The 22775-nt window shown below is 34.9% G+C and overlaps 3 protein-coding genes across 3 annotated transcripts; 2 read left to right on the top strand and 1 right to left on the bottom strand.

Annotated features, from left to right (window-relative positions):
• Nucleotides 1–4485: 4485 nt before the first annotated feature.
• Nucleotides 4486–6612, bottom strand: LOC118052270 (AT-hook motif nuclear-localized protein 15). The gene is made up of 2 exons (XM_035063190.2): nucleotides 6404–6612; nucleotides 4486–6298 (listed from the first exon to the last, which is right to left on the bottom strand). The coding sequence occupies exon 2, from the start codon at nucleotides 5700–5702 to the stop codon at nucleotides 4695–4697; it is 1008 nt and encodes a 335-aa protein (XP_034919081.1). The 5' UTR covers nucleotides 5703–6298; nucleotides 6404–6612; the 3' UTR covers nucleotides 4486–4694.
• A 3806-nt stretch (nucleotides 6613–10418) lies between these two features.
• Nucleotides 10419–12931, top strand: LOC118052269 (thylakoid lumenal 15 kDa protein 1, chloroplastic). The gene is made up of 8 exons (XM_035063189.2): nucleotides 10419–10606; nucleotides 10679–10783; nucleotides 10999–11094; nucleotides 11223–11295; nucleotides 11708–11769; nucleotides 12142–12223; nucleotides 12530–12590; nucleotides 12674–12931. The coding sequence occupies exons 1-8, from the start codon at nucleotides 10481–10483 to the stop codon at nucleotides 12723–12725; spliced, it is 657 nt and encodes a 218-aa protein (XP_034919080.1). The 5' UTR covers nucleotides 10419–10480; the 3' UTR covers nucleotides 12726–12931.
• Nucleotides 12932–19982: 7051 nt separating this feature from the next.
• On the top strand, nucleotides 19983–21493 carry LOC118052268 (uncharacterized). Its single transcript, XM_035063187.2, has one exon. It carries the CDS (start codon nucleotides 20222–20224, stop codon nucleotides 21134–21136), a length of 915 nt encoding a protein of 304 aa, XP_034919078.1. The 5' UTR covers nucleotides 19983–20221; the 3' UTR covers nucleotides 21137–21493.
• The last annotated feature ends 1282 nt before the right edge of the window (nucleotides 21494–22775 follow it).

Below are 22775 nucleotides of genomic sequence, written 5' to 3' on the forward strand. Positions count from 1 at the left end.
GCTGCCCTAACCTTTTCTGTCTGTGCTAAGAAACTAAACTCAAGCCCTAGCAGCCTTTTACCTAGCGGCTCACCGGGACTGCTAAAAACTAACTTGACTTGCCCCAGCTTGACGCCTCCTTCGATTTGCTTACTAAGCCCTAGCTTACTAGAAAGAAAATGGATTTCGATTGCGGCTTGGAAAAAAAAAATAGAAAAGGAGACCACGAAAGGGCGCCGACTACCACGCTTTAGCCGCCGGTTGTAACACCCGGATGGCTACGGCCTACGAGTGAAGGGCTAAGATCATTTTAACCGTCAATGGGGTGCTCTTTTTTTTCTTTTTTTATCAGATTACACGCGGGAGGTTCAATTCGCAGTGTGTTAAAAGTAGAAGGACCGGACTTGATTTTCAGCTCATACTTAACCAGAAAACAGGAAGCAGAAAACGTCAAGGATCTAGCTTCAAATAAGACGAGGTTATAAAATCTACACATGGTGTAGTAAATTTCCAGAGAAAATCTTATAGCTCCACCCCCGAAAGAGGAGACGGAATGGTTTCTGATTACAATAGTCAATTTACTGCTCAAATTTGCTGTTCGAGTTACCAATTGAAACTTTCAACAAAGACCAGCAAAAGTTGACAAACGAAGCCAATATACTACCACTGCCATACAAGATGTGAGGAGAGTTTCCAGTTCAATATATATCCAAATCTAATTGATGCTTGTTCACCCATAAATAGCTCGGTGACGCAACCTTTTGCAGAAGCCAAAATACATCAGCCCAGGGTTATCAGAAACCTTTTTTTTAAGACGAAATGAAAAATGCAATATAAACTTAAATTGTAAAGTTGTAAATAATTTTTTTTAATTAATTATATATTAACAATTCTTTGAAAGATGAATTTTGAGAAAGAATTGTTATTCATGATGTTAATGAACCAAAAATAAAAAAAAAATTTCATTTCATTTTGAATCCTAGAATGAACCAAATATACCCTTTTGTATGAAGTTTCAATATTTTTTACTTTAGGTAATGTTGGTTTACTTAGGAATATTGATGGTGGAAATTAGAATGATCTTGCTAATTGATTTTAGAGAGCCAAGAACATTTAACAGAAAATAGAACGAGATTCTGTTCCATTTTTCATCAATCTTGTATGAACCAAAAATAACCCTTTTGTTTAAAGTTTTTATTTTTTTTTATTTTGATGAATATATGATACTATTTATTTCTGCTTGATATTGTAGGGTATTCCATGGAATAATATCAAAAGCCGCTGCATCGATACAGGAGAAAGGTAAAAAAGAGAGAAGAAAGAAGGATTAGGCTACACTGGGAAGAGGAATGCCAGCAACTTGACCAAACAAGAAACATCTCATCTTGAGTCAAGTGTTCCAGGTCTTAATTTACAACAAATGTGTGCAGATGAAGCAAAAAGAAAGAAATAAAAAAGAAAAGGAATACGAGATGGTAATTTGATGTAACTGGGACTGAACTTGCCATGTCATCTCTAGCCAGTTATGGTCACCAATCTTTCGCCATTTCAGTACTGCTGTAGAATGTGTGTGAAGGTGTGGATCCTGCGAGACTGATAGACTTCATGGGTGAGAAAGAGGACTACGCAAATCTAAAGTAATAGTTTTCTAATACAGTTTGAAGCTTTATTTGTCAGCAAGCCTCCATAACCATCAAAATGGAGTAGAGGTTCACAACTGGATCTAAACATATGCATGTCACTCGAAATGTCGAGACTGCTATATATAGGTTCATAATAACAGTTTCTTCAGGCAAAATGGTTCAACACCAGTTTTATCTCATGTCTGTCATGGAAAGAAGGGGGGGGGAAGGGATGATCCTTTGTCTCAGCCAACCATTTAATCCCAGAATTTACGCTTGAACAGTTAGGCCTTACCATTTGATCTTCTCATAAAACAAAAGAACAAAAAAAATATAAACTGATGATAATAAAGACTACCATTATGCGTAAATCTTTTTTTAGCTTTACTAATTTTACTAATTTTCAAATTTTTAATTCAAATTTGCATGTTAAATGCATATTAAATCATAAAAACATGCTATTTTACAAGTAAAGTCGAGATTTACAAATATTAGATCAGCCTAACAAGAAGGATGAAGGCGCACTAACCGACATGACATGATGGATAGCTTGCAACTTGTAAGAATTTCCTAGTTCAATTTGAAACATGAAATACGGACTCGAGCATACATGGACATGTGTGCAATCAAAATTATGTACATTTGAAATGATGGAAGAAACCCAATGAGACCAAATCAAATGAGCATCGGGAATGAGAATCCGATCGAATCTAAAAACACTATCATCATGCATTATAGAGGGTGCAATATTCTGATTTTTCAGGCTTGGCAGAGGCAGCAGAACCAGATTCAAGAGTTAAACTGCTAATTAATACGAGACCAAAATATTCCAAATAAAAGATTCACTCACACAAACCAAGCAAGCACGCGAGATTTTCATCCCCTGGCAGCCAAAGGAAATTTATCAAATCAATTAATCCAGCTGTTAACAATATTGACTCGAGCAAATTAAGAGTGATGATAGCAAAACGGCTCGTTTTCTCAAAAACGAATCAATCACTAGTCATGCACGTTACCTTGCATTCTTGACACACCACGCTTACAAGACATCCATGTACGTCCGTCGCAGGAAAACGTTGGTACAAGAAATATTTCCTGTTGAACACTGACAATTTTGCATTTCTCATGAATCCGTAAAAGCAACCTTTCCTTCTGGTACTCTATTTCTCGGAAGGATGACATTCTTTCCTTTAAGTTTGTGCCACATGCATAGTCGACCATACTTAACCTCCATCCAAGGTAAGTCTCAAGTCTTCTCTACTCGTGTTAATGTCACACGCATATATACATAGCACATAACTGTTCATATTTTTCAATGTCTATCCAACCACTTTGAAAACTTGCCCGCAACATTACATCAACTACCTTTGAATAAAATGGTGTAAAATGCACAAAATAAATCTTTCGCAACCCTCACGGCAGCTTGCCATACTAGTAATAACCAACATCATATCATGCACAAGTAGGGTGATGACAAGCTCTCAGTTCTAACATCTCAAGTAATTCAAACGGTCAATAATTAACAAAATTCAAAGAAAATTCATGCTCAGAAGACCAGCACAGAGTTCTAGATAGCTATAATCAAGGGAATGCAAACACTGGTTTCTTCAATCTTCAATTTCCAATATATAGAAAACGGTTGTGCACTTTTTTCCCAGTTGTAAAGCTCATGCTCAACTTGAGGACATTATATAAAGTGATTGCATGATTGTACAAGACAAAAGTAAAGATTAAAAAGAACTCGAACTGTATCAAGTTGCTAAACCAAAGAAGAGACGTACTGAAATAGATTAGTCTCAAGTTACTAAACCAAAGAAGAGACATCCTGAAATAGATTAGTCTCAAGTTGCTAAACCAATTAATTAGAACTTCCTAAGCTGCCAAGCAATGAAGCAACATTGCTATAGAAGGAATACATATACAAGAATAAACAAGTGGTGAGTTCCTAAACAATGATGAGCTCTAAGCATTAAGCTAAAAATTCTAATTATATGCAATCGCATATCAGAATTAGAACTTGCTAAGCTGCCTATCAGCGAAGCAAATATTGCTATAGAAGTAATATATCGGGAAAACCCAAGGGTGGGTTTCCCAAACGATGATAAGCTCCGATAGTTAAGACTTGTCCAGGTTTCTTCTTCTTAATTTGACATTAAGAACTTCCACCACGCATGCATAAGAGTAACAAGCTAGTGTGTGTGTGTGTGTGTCTGGACGATCTTAGCGTGCATCTACGTAACTGGATTGCAATATGTAGGTTATTGGAACCCTAGACACTTCTTAGCAATAATAGTTTAACTGGAAGATGCTAGATGCTAAAAGAAAATTCAAGGGTAGAAGCCAATTTGCTATCTTTGGCCAGGAATTAGCCCCCCGAAGCAGTAAGTATAAAGTATTCAAATCATCAGATGCCCCTACGAGTGACAACCCAACATTCCGGGCACGGGGCAAATTATATTATCCCAACGTGCACTAATGATGAAAAATTCCACCATTTTCAAAAGCTCGACCAATTTGGAATATGAAACGACCCATTCGAAGGCAAGGGTAGATGCCATACAATCAAACCCCACATTTCATATTCAAAAGTAAAAATCAACTGTTACATTGATGGAGTAAGATGAAGTACTTCCAAAATTTTCCCCCACTCCAATTCACACATCTGACAATGTTCCGCAAAATTCTAAACCATTTTAAATAGGGAAAAGCCAAATAATGCACATATATGAGGATATGATTGACATGCCTTACCTAAGAAAGAAAAAAAGGTTATCTGGTCTCATTCAAATTTCTATTAATTAGCAACCGATTGCATTTCTTGACTAGTATATTTTTCTTCTTTTCCTACATTCATCAAAAAATACAATATTCTTCCACAAAAGGATGATTAGAGAAAAGCAACAGATCAAACATCAAAGAGTTTCAACAACAAGCAAAACCTAACGATTAGAACCAGCTAGTTCACACAGACTAAACCAAAATGTCCTAGCTATCTTCTTCATTATGCTTACATAAAACTGTCTAAAATACTTTTGCACATAATCAGTCATCCAATACAAACTAACAGCTGTTCTCTTTCTCTATATCGCATTATTAGTAAGAGGGGGGAGGACGAGGAGGGGGACCCCAAAACACATCATGTGGCATTTGGCCATTAGGTAACAAATTAGGAGGCAAATTGAACACAGGGATTGAACCATGCTCACCTAGACCCTGAGAAGATTGAGTCCCGGGATTATTACCTCCACCACCTGCAGCAGCATTGCCATTATTAGTCCCTGACGAATCCACTTGTTGCTGCAATTGCATCCCTTCTTGCTCTTGCTCCTCAAGTGGCAATCTTTCATACGTTGCATTACTAAACGTTGCTGCAATCACCATAACCGGCCCTGCTGCTACTAGCTCCCCCATCACAGTTCCTCCCACCACCTGCCCTTGTGCGCCTGCCAAATAAACAGCTAGCCTCGTTGCTCCCGGAGGCGATGGGGCAGGCAGAAACGAACCGGAAAGTGATAAAATCTCGAATCTTCCATGAAGAGTGATAACCCCACCAGGTGCTGCAGGCTGCCTAAGAGTAACATTGTCCACAATGCCACTTCCACTAAGGATAGAAACGCCGTGATGTCTGCGATGAGAGAAATTGGCGATGCTATCCACAATGTCACTGCCGGAGCTGATTTCTAAGACATGGCTTCGGAGAGAATTAGGGCTTTCTTTGGTGATGACGACGGGGGGTTTCGGTTTGTTCTTCGAACCGGCAGGTCGGCCTCTAGGCCTGCGAGATGTGCTACCACTGCCTGGTTCAATGGTTTCATGAGTTATGTGGTCGCCAGATTCTTGGTTATTGGTGTTGTCTCTGCTATCCTCTTGCTCTTCTCGGTTTTGGCTTTGGTTTTGAGCACTAAAAAGTGTGGCGGTGGTGGTTGTTTTAGGGCTATTGGTGTTGGTGTCAATGAAATTCTGTTCTCTTCTTGGACCTAAGCGGTTCGAACCTGGAGGAGTACTCTCTTCTTCAAGATTTCTCAAGTGAAGAGATGGAATCGAAGATACTGGATCTCCACCGCTCATGGCAACATTTCCAGCCCACCAACGATTTGCCATGTTTGATCGATTCTTGATAGAACCAAGAAAGGCCTAGGCTTTCGAACACAAAAAGAAATCCAAGAGACAATAAGCTAAGGATAGCTTATAGTTGTATTGTAACTCTTTTTCGGTGTTCTTGTCTCACTCTATATCAATTCATTTCTGAATCAGTAACCGACAAGAACACAACAACGAAAGATGGAAGAGTATCTTGGCCTTATTACCCTCTTTGTTATTTGTTTGCTTGCAGCAAGCTAGATGCAGATTGAGAGAAATCAGCTAACAAGTCCAAACAGATATAATCCATAACCCTATCCTTTATTCCTTCTCACCAGAAGAAAGGATCGAATTCAACCCAAACCCACTAACCCGGTTACTAAATACTACTAGCTTCCCGTGTTGAATGAATCAGACATAAGAGATACATATGGGTTTCCTTTGTTTTGCATGCGAAAATCAAAACCCTAAACATTACCTTCCAAATTCATAAGAATCAGATCCAGCAACACAAAACCCACTTCTCTGAACCCAGAAACTTGTAAGGATCTAACTCCAAATGAAGCCAAACATGCAGAAAATTCTCCCCTTTCTCAAAGGCCTTGGAAAGCAAACACCTGTATGGAAGAAACGCACCTCATCTCTCATGTATACTGGAGTACCGTATGGTGCGAAATTGGTCAAAGAAATAATAAAAAGAAAAAAGAAAAAAAGAACTTTACAGCTCTGTGAAGTACACAGAAGTCAGCTAAGACTCCAAATTTGGTAGGAGTACTTTGCCCGCTGCTTTGCCAGTTCTGAGATGTGGGTGTACGTTAAAAACTCATTTAGGCGTACGATAAGGATTCGTGTAACGCGTATCACTACATCCAACAGCGGTTTTGCAGAGTCTGGTGTTTTCTTGTCTCGCTGGTTCTTTCGGTTTTGTGCACTACAAGTTTCAAGCTTCTCATTGAATAACTTTTTATACTATGCACCCACCCACAGCCTACCATGAAAGCTGGACCAGTGACTAGCATCACACTGGTCAGTAATTACGGGTTTCTTGGTAAATTACTAGCGTACCATTACGTGAAACATTCATCATTTTGTTCCTTTTGTCCATCATTTTCATTTGATAGCAATGTTTTCTGGATTTGTTTTTATATTTTAAAAATATTTAATTTTTTTAATTTAAAAATAACTACAATCATATTTTCAAATAAATATAAAATAGTTATAATTTAATTTTTTTTTAAATACATATATTAAAATAATATATTTTGTAAAAAAAAGTTAATTTTGATATTATCATATTAAAATAATTTAAGAATATAAAAAAAATTAATTTTTAAGAAACCATGTTTCAAAACACAACCTTATATTTATGTGGTGTTGTTTAAAAAAACATATACATGATTGTGTTAATTACATTTATTATCTTTTTTAAAGTTTAGGTTATGTTCACACGTTTATAAACAATCTGAATTATAGTTTTCTTCATCACTTGAATCAACTTGTTATGATAATTTTGGCACTTTAAATGATTGAATTCTACAAATACATGTGCGTGTGGTCATGAATCTATTAGCGGAAAGGTACGTAACGAAACGTCATTTTATGTGTTTTTTTTATTAATATATTTTATGGCATGCACAACGGTTTTTTATACTAGCATTAGCATTTATAAAAAATACAAAAATGATAGCTATCTTATACCCATGTGCATGAAACAATCAAAGTTTGATGTTAATTCGAGTTTGATTTAAACAATAAAAATACAAAATAAAAAATACCAAGCAGTCTTATATATTGTAAGAAACTAGCTTGAACAATTAAAATAAATACGGAGTGTGAAACACTTAATTGCGGATTTTACATGACAGAAAAGTTTAATTTCTAAATGGATAGATAATTAATGCGAGCAGCTTATAAAATTATATAAAAATCCTTAAACTTAACTGTAAAAAATTGTTTTGCAAGCATGAAAAAGAGAGATAGAGAGAATTAAAATAATATGTTATAATGCGAGTTTAATTTTTAATATTTTAGTACTCCAACAATCAATAATATAAAAGATTATTAATATGGGTATAGCTCAACCGGTAAGATTTTAGATTTATTTATTTCAAATCTTTTTAAATTTCAGTGTTATTGAATATTAATATAGTTATTAATTTTAAAGTTTATAAAATTTATTAAAATATAAATTAATATGAATACTCACTAATTAAAAAAAAATAATACAAAAAATATTTCCAGCTTATTCAAACACTGCACAAAAATACCAACCTGAAACTACAATGATGGCACAACACGCTCAATTGTTCAAACACGGAAACCGAAGAAAAGAAGAAGAAGAAGAAAGCAGAGTGTAATTATGGCGAGGAAGAGGACAGGGGAGGGGAGGTAAGGCTAGTTTTTGATGGTGGCTCCTAGCACTTCTTAAGAGGTGGGTTTTGTCTGGTGAGGGTGCGATGGGTGAAGTGCGAGAGCCGAGAAAGTTTGGTGGCGAGTGGGAACACGTCATTGTCTACAAGTCCCGACTAGGAATCGAATGCCAGGGCTAGGAACATGGCTCGACTACCCATAGGTATACTTAACTATCTAATCTGTGTAATTTAACCCCCTTATCAGTGGATTTTTTTTAAAATTAGTACATTAAATTATGATTTTTGACGTCATGATATTACTTTAAAAAAAAATAGCGAAGTAATGCTTTTATTGCAATGTCACTACTAAAATTTCCTATTCTCAAACACGTAAAAGATAACTATCATATTTCAGAAGGAAGATTTTTAAATAAATAAGGTTGGCTAGTTGGATATAGTTATAACCGGTCAAGTATTCTACATGAAAATTATATTTTAAAAAAATATTTTACGAGTAAAAAAATATAATTTTTGTAAAACTTGTAAATATAAAAAACTAACTTCAATTAAAATCTTAAAAAATTATTATTCACACAATATTTTTTACATGTAATTCTAAACAATTAAGTAAAAATTTGTCTCAAATTAAATGTTATATTCCTCAGATAAAATTATGTGAATTACTTATAAATATATTTATAAATTAATAAAATATTTTATAAATATATTTTTTTAAAATAATAATTTAAAAAAAAACTGTAATATTTTATTAAATCTTTAGGATTATGCTGAAAAATTTACATGATTTTTTCATAAGATATTTTCTTAAAGTAAAATGGAATTGCTATTTCAAGCTGTTAAATCTTTATATTTAAAAATTCTTGTCCTGAAACCTTAATTTCGGCAGTTTTGACAATGTTGATTTTCCTCACTAACCAATCAACCGTTTTAATTAAACGCTATCGGGTAAAACCCTAAATTTGAATAGATGTTATAAATATAAAAACACAACATCAATTAAAATATAATAACAAAATATAATATTTCATCACAGCTTTTGTTGACGTGTCTTTTCGCCATTTGCTTGTATTTTACACGTTAATCGCTCCCTTTATCTTTTGCAAAAGCGGTGCACACGTGTCTAGCAGTCTTAATTTTTGTTTGTTTTTTTTTGGAAGGTTTCCTTCCGGTTGTGTTCCCAAAGTGATAAGCAAAGGTCGCAACTTGATTCTCGACTGGGCCCATTTCAATTAAAGTTCTGCTCTGTCTGTGACCACCTTTTATTAGACTCATCGGAGCCGTTTTCCTGCTTCTCAACTTGAGTAATGATGGACGTCCAAAATTAGGATGGAATTTGGTACTTCCTTGCGCTCCAGAATTTTGTTACAACAGTGTTTCCTTATCATTTCTATTAATTCATGACACTGTCCTTTCTGTATACCTGTTCTCACCCAACCAAAAAAAAATATCAGATTGGGTTTGATGATTTGATCTCCTTTTCAAGTAAATAGTAAAGTCGGTAGCTATAACTCTGACGAGGGTGGTTTAATTTATCATGCTTTAAATTTATTTTTTAAAATTATTAGTTTGAATTTTATAAATTTTAAAGTTATTAAAAGTTTATATTGTCATTAATTTTAAAATTTATAAAATTAATTAAGATATATATAAGCTAGTCCAAATACCTACTACTTTAATAATGATAAAAATAAATGGGTAGCTGCCATTTTATACACACATAAGATGTCCATATTTTTCCCTGGCTTTCTAATTCACAATTATAATAACACATAGTGTCTTTTTGAAGAGGCGTTTTGTTTTAATGTTTCAAAAAAATTAATTTTTTTGTTTTAATTTAGATTATTTTAGTATTTTTAGACTCTCAAAAATAAATTTTAAAAAATATTTTTTTTATAAAAAATATTTTCTAAATGAAAAACACCACGATACAAAATGTGCTCTATGCTGAAAATATTAAAATAAGAGGCACAAATGGAGGCTTATATTCCATCGAGTGGTTAGAGAGGGTGCATGGCCCTTTGTGAACCCAGGCATACTTTAAAAATGACTTTCAACGATCGTGATCAAAATAAGCCCATTGGGCCTTACGCATAACAGATAAACCAGCCCACTGCAAATCCTTTACAAATCTTGGCTGGTTCTATAGCTATGGGCCAAAACAGGAGGGTTGTTTCAATAACTAAACGCCCTCTCACCTTGCCTAGAGATTTGTGAACTTTTAGCCCAAAAAGAAAAGAAAGAACTACGTGGCTAAAGATTAGTGCTTAAGTATACAGAATGGTTTTGCAAAAGTTATCACACCAGAAGATATCCTTACATCCAATCCCATTATTCTCGTTATCCATATCCATCAATCAGAACAGAACAAAATAGAGCATGGACTTGCCTTCTTAGCAGACAACAGAAATTACGAGATCAAAAAAGGAAATGGCTCTTCTTAACGTCATTTTATGTACAAAAATCCCACCGAAACCCTATCTCTCACTAACCAAACCTCCCCTCTCAATCCCACACTTGCCTTCTCTATCCTTCTCTCTCTGTGATAAGCCACAGGTACATTACACTCTTCTTCTTCATCCTTTTCTTTTTCGGTTCCACACTTTCTCATTGTTTCTTCAACAACAGGCATTGATACCAAACAAGAAGCTGGTGGAAGTTTTTGCAAAGACAGGATTCCTTGCTATCCTCTCTGCTTCTCTCTTTTTTACTGATCCTGCACTTGCATTCAAGGTAACGAAGTTGGGAGATTCATGGTTTCTTTATTTGTCTAACTCTGTTTGCTTTTTAGTGTTTCTTTAGTTGATGAGAAATTTGTTGTAAATAAAAGAACTTTAACTTATTTGCTGGTCTTTTTCGTTAATTAAAGGGGACCCAGAAAAGAAATAGAACTGATTGCTGCTATTTTTTTAAATTATTGATTTGACAATTTGTGGAGCTATGTAAAGGGAGGAGGACCGTATGGTTCTGAAGTTACGAGGGGTCAGGATCTTACTGGCAAGGATTTTAGTGGCAGGACTTTGATTAAGCAAGATTTTAAGACGGTATATGATTTAGTTAGATTTTTTATTTCCTTCTCTTTTTACTTGTATATTCAAATTTAAGTGAGTTTGTTATTGGTTAATTTCTTCCTAATGGAATGATCGAGTTTTTAATTTTTTGTCCGTTTCAGTCCATACTAAGACAAGCAAATTTCAAAGGTGCAAAATTGTTGGGAGCTAGTTTTTTCGATGCTGATTTAACAGGTTTTTCTTAACCTTCTATACTGGTTCTATTTTAGGATTCTATGGTTGGGGATTGAAAACTTATTGATAGACATTGCATATTCCAAACCATGATGTAAACATAGGCTGGAAGGAAGTTTTGCATCTACATGCCTTCTTAGAATGTTTTAACATAAATGGATGGTCAGCGGGTGTTATCAGTATGAAATGTATGCGTATTCTGTTTTGGGTGGACGAAGAAATTTTTTCTTATACGTTCAAATAGATAACTCTGGCCTTCAAGATATGTTAAGTATGATGTGGCTACTGCTATTCAGAACTCGTCAAATTTAGCTAATGCATAATGCAGCTGGTTTGGAAGATATAATTTTGTTCTTATGCTTCCTGGATAATGGTTTCTTGTTGCTTTTTTCTGTTTTGGTGTGTCATACAGGGGCTGATCTCTCAGATGCTGACCTTAGAAGTGCAGATTTCTCATTGGCAAATGTGACAAAGGTGGTCATTTTATACAGCTTCTGAAAGCTATTAACTTAGATGTCTAATAACAATACGAGAAGTATTTCAGCATATACGGATAGAGAATGTTCTGAAACAGTAACAGGACAAAAGTGGTATCATGCCGTTATTTATCCAACTACGTGTTATCTTAGGGATAGAATGCCTTTTCAGCAACTTTCTTTGGGTGCCTTACGATGTAAATGTGTTTTCAGATGCACATTCAATTTACTGGACAGCACCAGCCTGCAGGCCTTGTAGTAGCTGATGCAGTCTAGAATAATTTGTTGAAGCTTAAAGAATTTAGTTTAATTCTATAATTTCATGCATGCTTTGGTGATGTCTTAATGCTGATTCCACCTCTTTCTGCAGGCAAATTTGAGCAATGCTAACTTGGAAGGTGCACTTGCTACTGGCAACACATCTTTTAGAGGATCAAATATAACAGGAGCTGGTAGGTGTAGCACCACTGGTTTTAATATCAAGAACTTCTATCTGTTGAAGAGGTCATGATATAAAAGTCGAGTCTTCTCTTTAGCAGCAAAGCAAAATCTATTTGTGCCTTATGTCATCTCTTTAGGAGCCAAACACTTGCTAGGAACCAAAAAATCATGCTTGGGTGATAAACGCTAGCTCTAAAGTTTGTCTTTCTATGACCATCCTAAGATGCCCATTAGAGATTAAATGTGCCCCAGGGGAGAGACTCTGAGTGTGATAACTGGTATGTTTCTATTGTTTGATTGACTTCATGTGTGATCAGATTTCACAGATGTGCCCTTAAGAGAGGACCAACGTGAATACTTGTGTAAATTTGCAGATGGGTAAGACCTATGTATTGCTTGAAAAATCAAGTTGTCTAACAATTTTGAATAGATCCACATTAAATACATCCATTTCTCATCAGGGTGAATCCAACTACTGGAAATGCAACACGCGATACATTGCTTTGCAACTAGTTTCTTTTCATACTGAAGAAATGAAACACAGGGGAGCGGCTTCACTGCATCTGTAACAGCTGCAATTTTCGTTTGAGCTCAGGTTTGCAATAACTTCGTTGTATGTAAAATATCTATAGCCTTGCTTTTATTCTCATCTATATAAGAGGTATACATGTATCTGTATAATGAATTAAACATCTATAATATATCGGATTCTTTTGTCACCTCAATGGAGTCTTTGCCAGTAATTGAGGATTCTATAAATCAAGCATGTTTGTGTGATCATTTATTGTTTGCCATGAAATTGTTTAAAGAAAACACCCACTTAACAATTGTTCGCAATGAAACCTCTTGTTATGGAAAGAAACCAAGATTTCTAGACAAGGTTCATGGTGTTCCAATGATAAATTGAACGTGAAAATGGCGCTACCAAATTTGAGGAATTTGCACAGTATGGCACCGGAGGACTCTGGCAGTCACCATCTCGAGATATGTTTCAATCCGATTATTACACAAGTCACCTAGTGGCATTTATATTCAACTTTAAATCATTGAAAAGTTGCTAAATGCTTTCCTTTCACCTTTTATCTCCCTTCGGTGGTTCTTAGCATATTCAGCTGCATTCAAATGAATTCCAATTAGTCCTTCTCTGCCTCGTGTAGAGTGGAAGCTCCACCCACATGAAGCATTTTGTATCGTTCCACGTCAGAAGAATTCTTCAATTGATCATGTTGATGACTTTTAGGAATGGAGCTGGTGCAGAATCTTATATTTTATCCTTAGGTTCTGTGGAAATCTCGCACCACAACACCAAGGTTTGAATCGCCATTTCCAAACAATCCAGAAAGGAAAACGAAGCTACTGCTCTATTCAAAATTCTTTCATGTAATTTAAGTCGGAATGCATGATAATCACTTCCATGTTGAATTGAAAAGGTTGCCAGGCAATCATCAGCCAGACATTCCCTGTGAAGGTAGAACTGTCCAAATTCTAACTGAAAAGAATAGACCTCGTAAAACGAACAAGTGTAAAGATTTCGATGTCTAAGTGTTTACAGCATGACACTTCCATGTGACATACGAAATCTTTGAAAAAAATCTTTTGGCCGTGCTCTAATGACGACCTGTTAATACTTTATTACTGGGTTTCATATTCTAAATCATACGTGGCAACTGGAGAGAATAATACGGCTAGATAAAGCACCCAGAGAAACTTTACTAAGAGTGGCGAGAATTAATGTCCGTGAAGGTACATTTTTCTCTGTTTCCAGAATTGACAGTATAATCTTATTTTAACTTCAGGTGCCAATATGTTTCAAATCTAAGTTTACATAATCAAATTGAAATATAACTAAAACGCATCAGTCTTTTACTGTGGACTGCACAGTGCAGTCCACAGTAAAAGCTGAGCTATCCCTTTTTTTTTTTTTTAAGTAACTGAGCTGATTTTTAGTATCTCAAACTTTTATAACACGCATTTCGGGTTTAACGGGTTACCAAATTATTTTTTTTATATAATTTTCTTTTAATTAAAATATGTGGGTTAACCCGTTAAATTTTTTTTCTATGCAGTTATATAATTTTCATGACGCGAATTCCAGATTTGACGGGTTAACTTGTTTGAGGGTTACCCAATTAATTCAGATTTTTTTTTTTTACTTTTTGCTTTTCTTTTTCTTCATTTTTTATTTTTTTTTATTTGTTAATGATTTTTATAACACGCATTCTAAGTTTAACACTCAAATTTTTTTTTGCAGTCCACAGTAAAACAAAGTTGTCCGAAACATTTTTTATTTAGTTGTCAGATTTTTATGACACGTTTACCGGATTTAACGGGTTAACCTTTGACAAGTTAAAATAGAATTTATTTTTTTTGCTTTTTATTCTTTTTAATAATTTTTTTTGTTTAGTTTAGTTTGTAATGTTAAATTTTTTCTATTTAGTTATTAGACTTTCATGACATATATCCGAACGGGTTAACCTGGTTTCACGAGTGAACCCAATTAATTTCGGTTGGTCAATTTTTTTATTATTATTTTCATAAATGTTTAATTTAGTTTGTTAATGTTAAATATTTTTTATTTAGTTATCAGACTTTCATGACACAGATCCTAGGTGTTCATTTTTTTTTTATTTGGTTACCAAAATTTATGACACGGATTGTTAACTTGGTTTTGACGAGTTAATGAAATTTTTTTTTTTTTTTTTTTCCCGGTTAATGTTAAATTTCTTTCTATTTAGTTTTTCTTAGAGTTTTTCTTTATTTTTTCTTTTTAATTAATTTAGTGATGCCTTTATTTTTTTTTTTATTGTTTTTATGTCTTTGAAATGCCTTTCTATTTAATACACGGATGACAGGTTAACCTTGGTTTGACAAGTTAACCCTTCTGGGTTAACCCATTAGTTTATTTTTTTTCTTTTTAATTATCAAACTTTCATGATGCGAATTCAAGTATACATGATTCGAAGGGATATAAGGATTAACCTAAATTTAATGAGGCGATGCAACAAAATTTGAGACTCTAACTTTTAAAAGATCCTAAAAAATAATTGATCCGCGGCATCGCGCGGGTAATTAAAGTAAAAACTATTCTTCGTGGGAGTTTATGCTGAGATTTAGTGGATTGGATATGATAGAGATATTGAAAAAACTCATCACCTAAAAAAAATTTAAACAAATAAAAAATTATTATTTTAATATATTTATAAATAAAAAATACTTTAAAAAATAATTATAATAATAATCTAAACATCCTTAATTTGATTTAGATTAACCAACTTTTCTAGTGACAGGCACTTACTGATCAATAATAATATCAAAAGATAATTAGTCTCGTTAAGGCAATTTAGTCATTGTCGACATATTTTGCTGAAATCAGGAGGTTTAATTTCCATGGAATTTCCAATGACTCTTGAGGATTTTTACCATAATATTCTTGATAAATACTCTTCCACGATAAAATTTAATTATAAATGTGTAAATCTAATCTCAATTATTTAAAATGATAGACTAAACATTTAATCAATTATTTATTAAATTAACTGAATTAGATTAACTCTAAAAGATGTAACTCAATTGATCAGGCTCTGAATTTGCTTTTTAAAAATTACTAGTTTAAGTATCACAAATTTTAGAGCCACTAGTGACTTATATAAATATTAACTTCAGAACCTGTAAAATTAATTAAGATGCACACAAGCTGACGCAACATCTACATTAATCTAAAAAAACAATGAATTAGATTGTTGCAGCCTTGCTGGACCGTACAGAATGCACATCCTGGGATCTTATCTCCGCTGTTGGCAACTGGAGATGAAGATGGCAAGGTCCAGCCTGGCACAAGGGAATCCCAAAAGACACGGGGCCCATAGCCCATGTGACTGGAACACCTGAAAAATTGCAACGTAATATTAAGCCCAAGATTCCAGGCAAAGCCTATCCATCTCACAAGCCCACAAGCTTGTCACTGCAGATGAGTCGAGGTTCGTACAAAAAGTCGTTCCTTTCCTCCTCTTTTATAATCTTGATTGGTTGACGTGATTTTTTTAAATTAATTTTGAAATATGAAGAGAATACGAAGACAAGAAAAGAAAAGAATAGTTGCAGTTCTGCTTCAAGACAAAAAAAAATCTCAACTTCTGGGCATGCAGCGAGAGGCCAAATTAAGGCCGAAACAAGCGAGACTTAAAACATCGCAAAGATAGCCACCCTACATGTCCATTTCTGCATGCAGCAAGCCTTCTGAAAGGAATTGAAATAAATTTAGACACGAATTCATTAGGCATTATACATAGAGAACATCTTCCCACTAATTTCTCCATATCAATATCGACATAAGATAAAGGTTTTGAATTTAAGTTGTATTTATGTGAGCAAATTTACTTTGTCGATTAATCTCTAGCCCAAAAAGACTTCTTTAATTTGAGAACCTTTGCTGAAAGAAAAGCCCACCAAACTAATGAGTTATCACTTGCTTTTTCATCGAGTGTCATGTCACACACCAGACACCATTCACGACTCTGCTATCAGTCGGCGATTTTTTATATATTTTTATGGTTTCAGCTTCATTATCATTTCAAAATTATATTTATCTAAAAAAAAGTCTATTTTAAGCCATCTCTATTTGTTGTTTTGCAATCAAGACATGATTTTGAAGACAAATTATGAATGTATTTTATTACGATGACTTCTTCCACAAGTTGAGAATCAAGACATTTTAGGTAGCAAGCACATATCTACTATATACAAAGACAATCTTACGAGTATTTTACTGAAGCAGTAGTCTTATATTCTATAGTCAATGATTGCACATTGTCACACGTCAATGCATGTCCATTCACCCTTTGATTAAGCTATCGGAATTTCGCAGTCTTGACTTGGACAAAAAATAAAGAAAGACAAGTGTTTTGAGATGGGGTATGACTGTATATTATAGCAGGGAATTCTCCCTCACGCAAGTTGTCTCACCAAGGCAATGTTTCAGGAGATAACTAGTCTTCAGAGTTCCCGAATTCCTTTCATAATTTATAATGAAATAACATGTCGACAATTTAAAAATCTAGTAGCTTGAATAGGTCCTCCGTGTTTAATAATACGTGTGCCCTAACCAAAATATAAGTAGCTAGCTAGGGCTATATAATTCGATGCCAATCCGTGACAAATCCGAGCATCCAGTCGCATTAAGCTCGATTGGAAAAATCCAAGTAAAAAAAAGAAAGAAAATGCTCCTACTGGTATATATAAACGCTATTACATGCATGCTTACTGGTCTCGATCAGCACCGTTGTCATAATAAACTTTCGATTTCGTTTAAGGCAACTCACTCAATTTACTCGGGATGAAATAATGCCAAAAAAACCCACTTGATATTTTCTAATCGACCCCTGTGGATATTAGCAAAATGATCCGCCCAATACTTTAATTTGGTGGCTTGTCAGCTCTCAAATGTCCTGTTTATAACCCCATTTAAATTAAATCCAGATTCGTTTGATTTTTTATTTTTATTATTATTATCACTGCTGGTTTAGTCCCAATGGAGATAGAGCTTTCTTTGACTGTTAGTTCACGTATAATGAAACCGACAAAAACTGTTCGGTTTCATATAGTGAGTTGCAAGGCTTGGAGAGTAGTAACCATTAAATGATGGGTTTTTGTTATTTGATGATGGATTTGAAATCCTAAGCTATTTTTATTTATTTTTGTATTTCAAAAATAGTTTTAAAAAAAATTAAAATTTTTTTATTTTTTTATTAATTTTAAATTAATATGTTTTTGTTGTTTTCAAATTATTTTAATGTGCTGATATCAAAAATGATTTTTTTAAAAATAAAAAATATATTATTGACATGTATTTTAACATAAAAAATTATTTAAAAAACAATCACAACCATACTACTAAATAAATATTGTAACATTCTCATAGCTTTTTTACATCACACATTCAAGCAAGCAAACAAATAAAATTATTTTAAAACGTTACAATATTTAATAAAGAGCAAGCCAGATTTTCATTGCCTCAATTCTCATCGATCCTTTCTTCTCTCGATCGTTCTGCGACTTGATGACACCCACAATATATATATCAGATGGTCGACATGCTGGCACCTGAGTCTCCCCAGGTTCTTCTGCATATAGAGTAGGGGGAAGAGGCTATGAGAAGAGACCGAATATAAGTGACTCCCAAAACAACAGTGAAAATCTAACTCTTGGTCCAATGATCGGTGAGCTTGATGTTATACATGGATGTCTGCCAAGTAATTCACGAAAATGCTTGATGTTTATGCAGTTAACTCGTACTAAATAGAATTGCAAGATACTATATATGTTTCATGATATGTTTCTTGATTTAAGCGCGCGCAGACCATATGAAAAAGACGAAAGCAGGTAGCTCCATGAAAATTAAAAGCCACACAATGATCTCTAATATATAGCCATTTCTTGGAACCGCAGCTTATTAATCAACCATAGATCAGCTCTTTTGAAATGATTTGTCACGTATAATGTTTAAGCACAAGCAGTCCATATGAATCTCTCCGCAAACTGGAGTGGAAACGCATAAAACATGGCATGTCATGTTGAATTTCTAACTCTCTTGAAATATTCGTCTCCAACCTAGCTAAAATGAAGAAGCTAATTCATCACTGTTTGGGGATCCAGAGTTATTCTGCTACAATTTACCTCCATAAACATAACAAGAAAAACACAGATATCACTCCTTTTGGAATGAGCTTCACAAGAGTATCTGATGAAGTAATTCCAAGGCATTGTTAACATACAGCGCCACTCCAACAATGCTGTCGAGATCAAAATCTACTTCAGTAGAGAGCCTGCCACAATCTCAAGAACGATATATATATATATGCAATCGCACCGACAAGGATGTCTGCACGCCACATTCAATCAAATCAGAATGAGGATGAAGAACGTTAGTCTACGGAATTCCTTGGCTTCATATTCTGTTAAGAAAATTTACTCATATATGAGTACAGATTGTCTCACCAAGATGATTTCTTATTTGGATGCTTTCTAAGCTTAGCTTCTACTTTATGATTCTAACAATGAATATTTTCAATTAAAAAAAACTTTTATAATAGTTGGTTTTATCAATTTAAGAAAATAAAAAAGAGCGGAATGTGGTCTTCCGTTTACAAAACCGTATAGCATCAAAAAAATTTAAACTTAATGCCAGTTGAGGATCGGAGGAGTACTGGGTTGCAAAAGTCAAAATCATTAACAGTAAAACGCTTTAAGGCGTTGGACAATTCCATCTCAAATTCACGAGAAGCTCTCTGGTAATTTCTTAAATGATCGATGTGAACAGATCAGAGCGCACGCGAAGAAGCACAGCAATACGTTGAGTGCACTGAAGAAATTCCTATTCCCTACCATTTCTTCTCGTACGAACCCTCATCGAAACGATCCAATTGTCTGGATATTGTGGTTCGTTGGACCACGTCTTAATTCGCAACCCTTTTTCCTCCGTAAATTTTTTTTTTTTTAGATTCTCTAGAAGAAAAAAAACTCCCAAATACTGAAAAAAAAGAAACAGATAGAGCTAGGTAGTATATATTATTGTAGCCAATGTTATAATTTAATCTCTCCTCTCTATTATTAATGACCGGTAGTTATTCTACGTACGCGTGTGAAAAAAATATGTTGAACAGGTACTTAAATGTCAAATTTCAAAAAATTGCAAAAATAATACCCACTAACAGTGACTGTATTATATATATATACTAGCCAAAAAACAACAGTATAACTTCAATGGAAGAGCCAAATGAGAGGAGCAACCCACTGTCATAACCTAGAAAAAGAAGACTTTTCAGCTTGTAAGCTTTTAATAGATTCTCAAGTAGCTTTCATGTATTCAATAGTAAGTGAGTACAGAATTGCAGTTCTAGTTGTGTTTTTTTCCATTATAACCTCTTGTCTTGTATTAAAGCTTCTATTCAGAACCTAGCCACCTCTTATTTTCCTTTCAGTCTGATCCATTCAATATTTTTTGTGAAATCACCATGGAGCAAGCTCAATACTGGTTGTGGATGAAGAGGAAACAACTTCTGAAGTCACAGCTTGAAGCAGCAACGGACTCCAATTCCAAATGTTCGTTGGAAGAGAAAGCTTTTGCAGAAGATGCATCTGGGCATCTTGGTGGTTGCATATGGCCTCCAAGATCTTATTCTTGCAGTTTTTGTAAAAGAGAATTCAGGTCAGCTCAAGCCCTAGGTGGTCACATGAATGTTCATAGGAGGGATAGGGCTAGGCTTAAGCAATCTCTTACTCCTGGTCCTCATAATGATGTTTTTCGACATCAGAATCATATCCGAAGGTCACTTAAATCACTGGGATCTCATTTCCCAACTGAGGTTTGCACTTTAGATAATTATGATCTTGACCCTAAACTTTCTGTCTCTGGAACTATTAATATCGCATCAACTCTTTCCTCTTCTAGGTTTTCAGCTTTGTCCCCTCATGAAAATTTAAGTGATCATGCCTTTGTTTCTCCCTTTTCTTCTTACTTCGAACAAGAAAAGCATAAAGGGTATCCTCATCTCCATAATAATTTATCAGGGTCGGATCATTCTTTGGCAGTTAGACTTCTGAATGATTCAGAATCAAAACCTGATGCAGAAAAGAATCAAGGTAAATTAGATTCTACATGCTCGAGACATCATAATTTCGCTGCAACTGATTTATTTATGGGCTTGAGTTCTGCTACTAATAGCCAGAGTTTATCATCTCCTGATTCTTGTGGTAACGAGGCAATCAGTTGCAAAGGGCCTAAAACCAATGTTTCAGTGCTCTCGCTGTTGATGAAGCCACGTCCATATGATGGATATACTCAATCAGAGGCAATCGGACCGAATTCTAGCTCCATGGAGGACATAGATCTTGAGCTCCGGCTCGGTGAGCCGCCAAAGGTGAAGTAGTGGTGGTAGTAGAGTGCAATTGTACGGGTTGAAGGGCACATAAACATGTTAACATGAGAAGAAATTTAAGAAAACAGTGTTTCTTAATTTGGCACTTCCTCTTTTTCCCCTTTTCTCTAGCTGGCTTTGCTAGCTATTATCTAATCATTTATAAGCGAACAACTCTTGTGCTAATATCAAATTTGAAACAACTCTTGTAGTACTGATCATATCGAATTTGAAAGGAATGAAAAGCCTTTCTTTTACATCTCATATCTGATATGTTTATCTTTTGTTTTCTATCAGTTCCAATTCATGGGTTTTTGCCTATCAGTAAAAACGAAAGAAAGAATTGAGATAATCTCTCTTAAGTGCCTTGCACTTCCATTTAATTCCTATTCTCCGCGACATTATTTGTTTTAGGGTTTCTGCCTTATGGAACCCACCCACCTTGTAAACGTATATGCTGGTCATTAATTTGGAATTCATTTTCTCAGCGTGGTCCTGTCTGAAAAGTTTAACCAAGATTGTAAGGAAACCAGGGTGAATCTTCTTTTGCACACTAAATACAATTAGACGTTAACTGCAATTTCAGAGCAGAGAATAAAGAGAGATAGAGAAATGACCTTAACTGTGGGTTTTTAAAGGGGAAAAGGAACTGACAGTTAAGTCACTTCAGCTACATACCATTGGATTAACATCAGGGGACATGATTTCCCTTTTCACCTTTATAATTTCTACCTTCACCAAAAAACCAGCTATTACACCAGCACCTTTTTGCCCCGTCCCTGTATTCAATCCACACACCTCCTGTCTTCTTATTCTTTCCTCTCGAAAATCTCAAAAAACAAAGTCCAAAAACTTGAACCGATTCCCTTAGAGTCAAATTAAATTGAATAGAATATAGGGTATTGCCCGTCTAGTCAAACAGACAAGGAAAAAAAAACGAGAAATCAAAGGGAATTGCTAGTTTGCTACTACTACTACGACATGTCTATGTCACATCAGGAAAACACTATTTATACGTTCCTTTTGTTTTGTATGTACCTGTTGCTGTTGTATTTATTCACAATCAACGACCAAACCCTATAGAAGCCTAAAATTGTCTAGGAAGTTATCATTCTTTTAAATAAAACCCTATGCTAGACCTGTCTGCGGGTTGATTCTAGGATAGGAATTCAGTAAAGCAATGGCAGCACAGCAAAAGTTTGGGTTGGGTTTCTATGAAGTAGCAGCTGGTTAAGAGGATTGGTTGAGAGTTTTGTCTGGCGTGGAGCTGAAAGAAGTTGCCTAGCCATAAACCAGGCTTCAGAGAGGTGCACATGGGCGTATGATGTCTGCTTCTCTGTTGCTTTCAGAGATTCACTATAGGAATGTATAGAAAGGAATGGGATCTCTCTCTCTCTCTCTCTCTCTCTCTCTCTCTCTCTCTCTCTCTCTCTCTCAGAGCTTAGCTTACTTTGTGTAGGATTCTTGGAAGAGCTATTTAGTGTTCAAAAACCCTATGCATGGCTTGCTCCTTTGGTCATCCTGTGCTGTTAATTTAGTGTCCTTTTATGTCCCTTGACAGCATTTCCTATTGGATATATTGCAGGTTCTACTCTAGTCTGCTGGCTTGGAGTCTGTGATAACTGAGAGTACTATCTTTTCCGGTCTAGTT

This window comes from Populus alba, chromosome 8 (assembly GCF_005239225.2).
Source record: "Populus alba chromosome 8, ASM523922v2, whole genome shotgun sequence".
NCBI classification, from domain to species: domain Eukaryota; kingdom Viridiplantae; phylum Streptophyta; class Magnoliopsida; order Malpighiales; family Salicaceae; genus Populus; species Populus alba.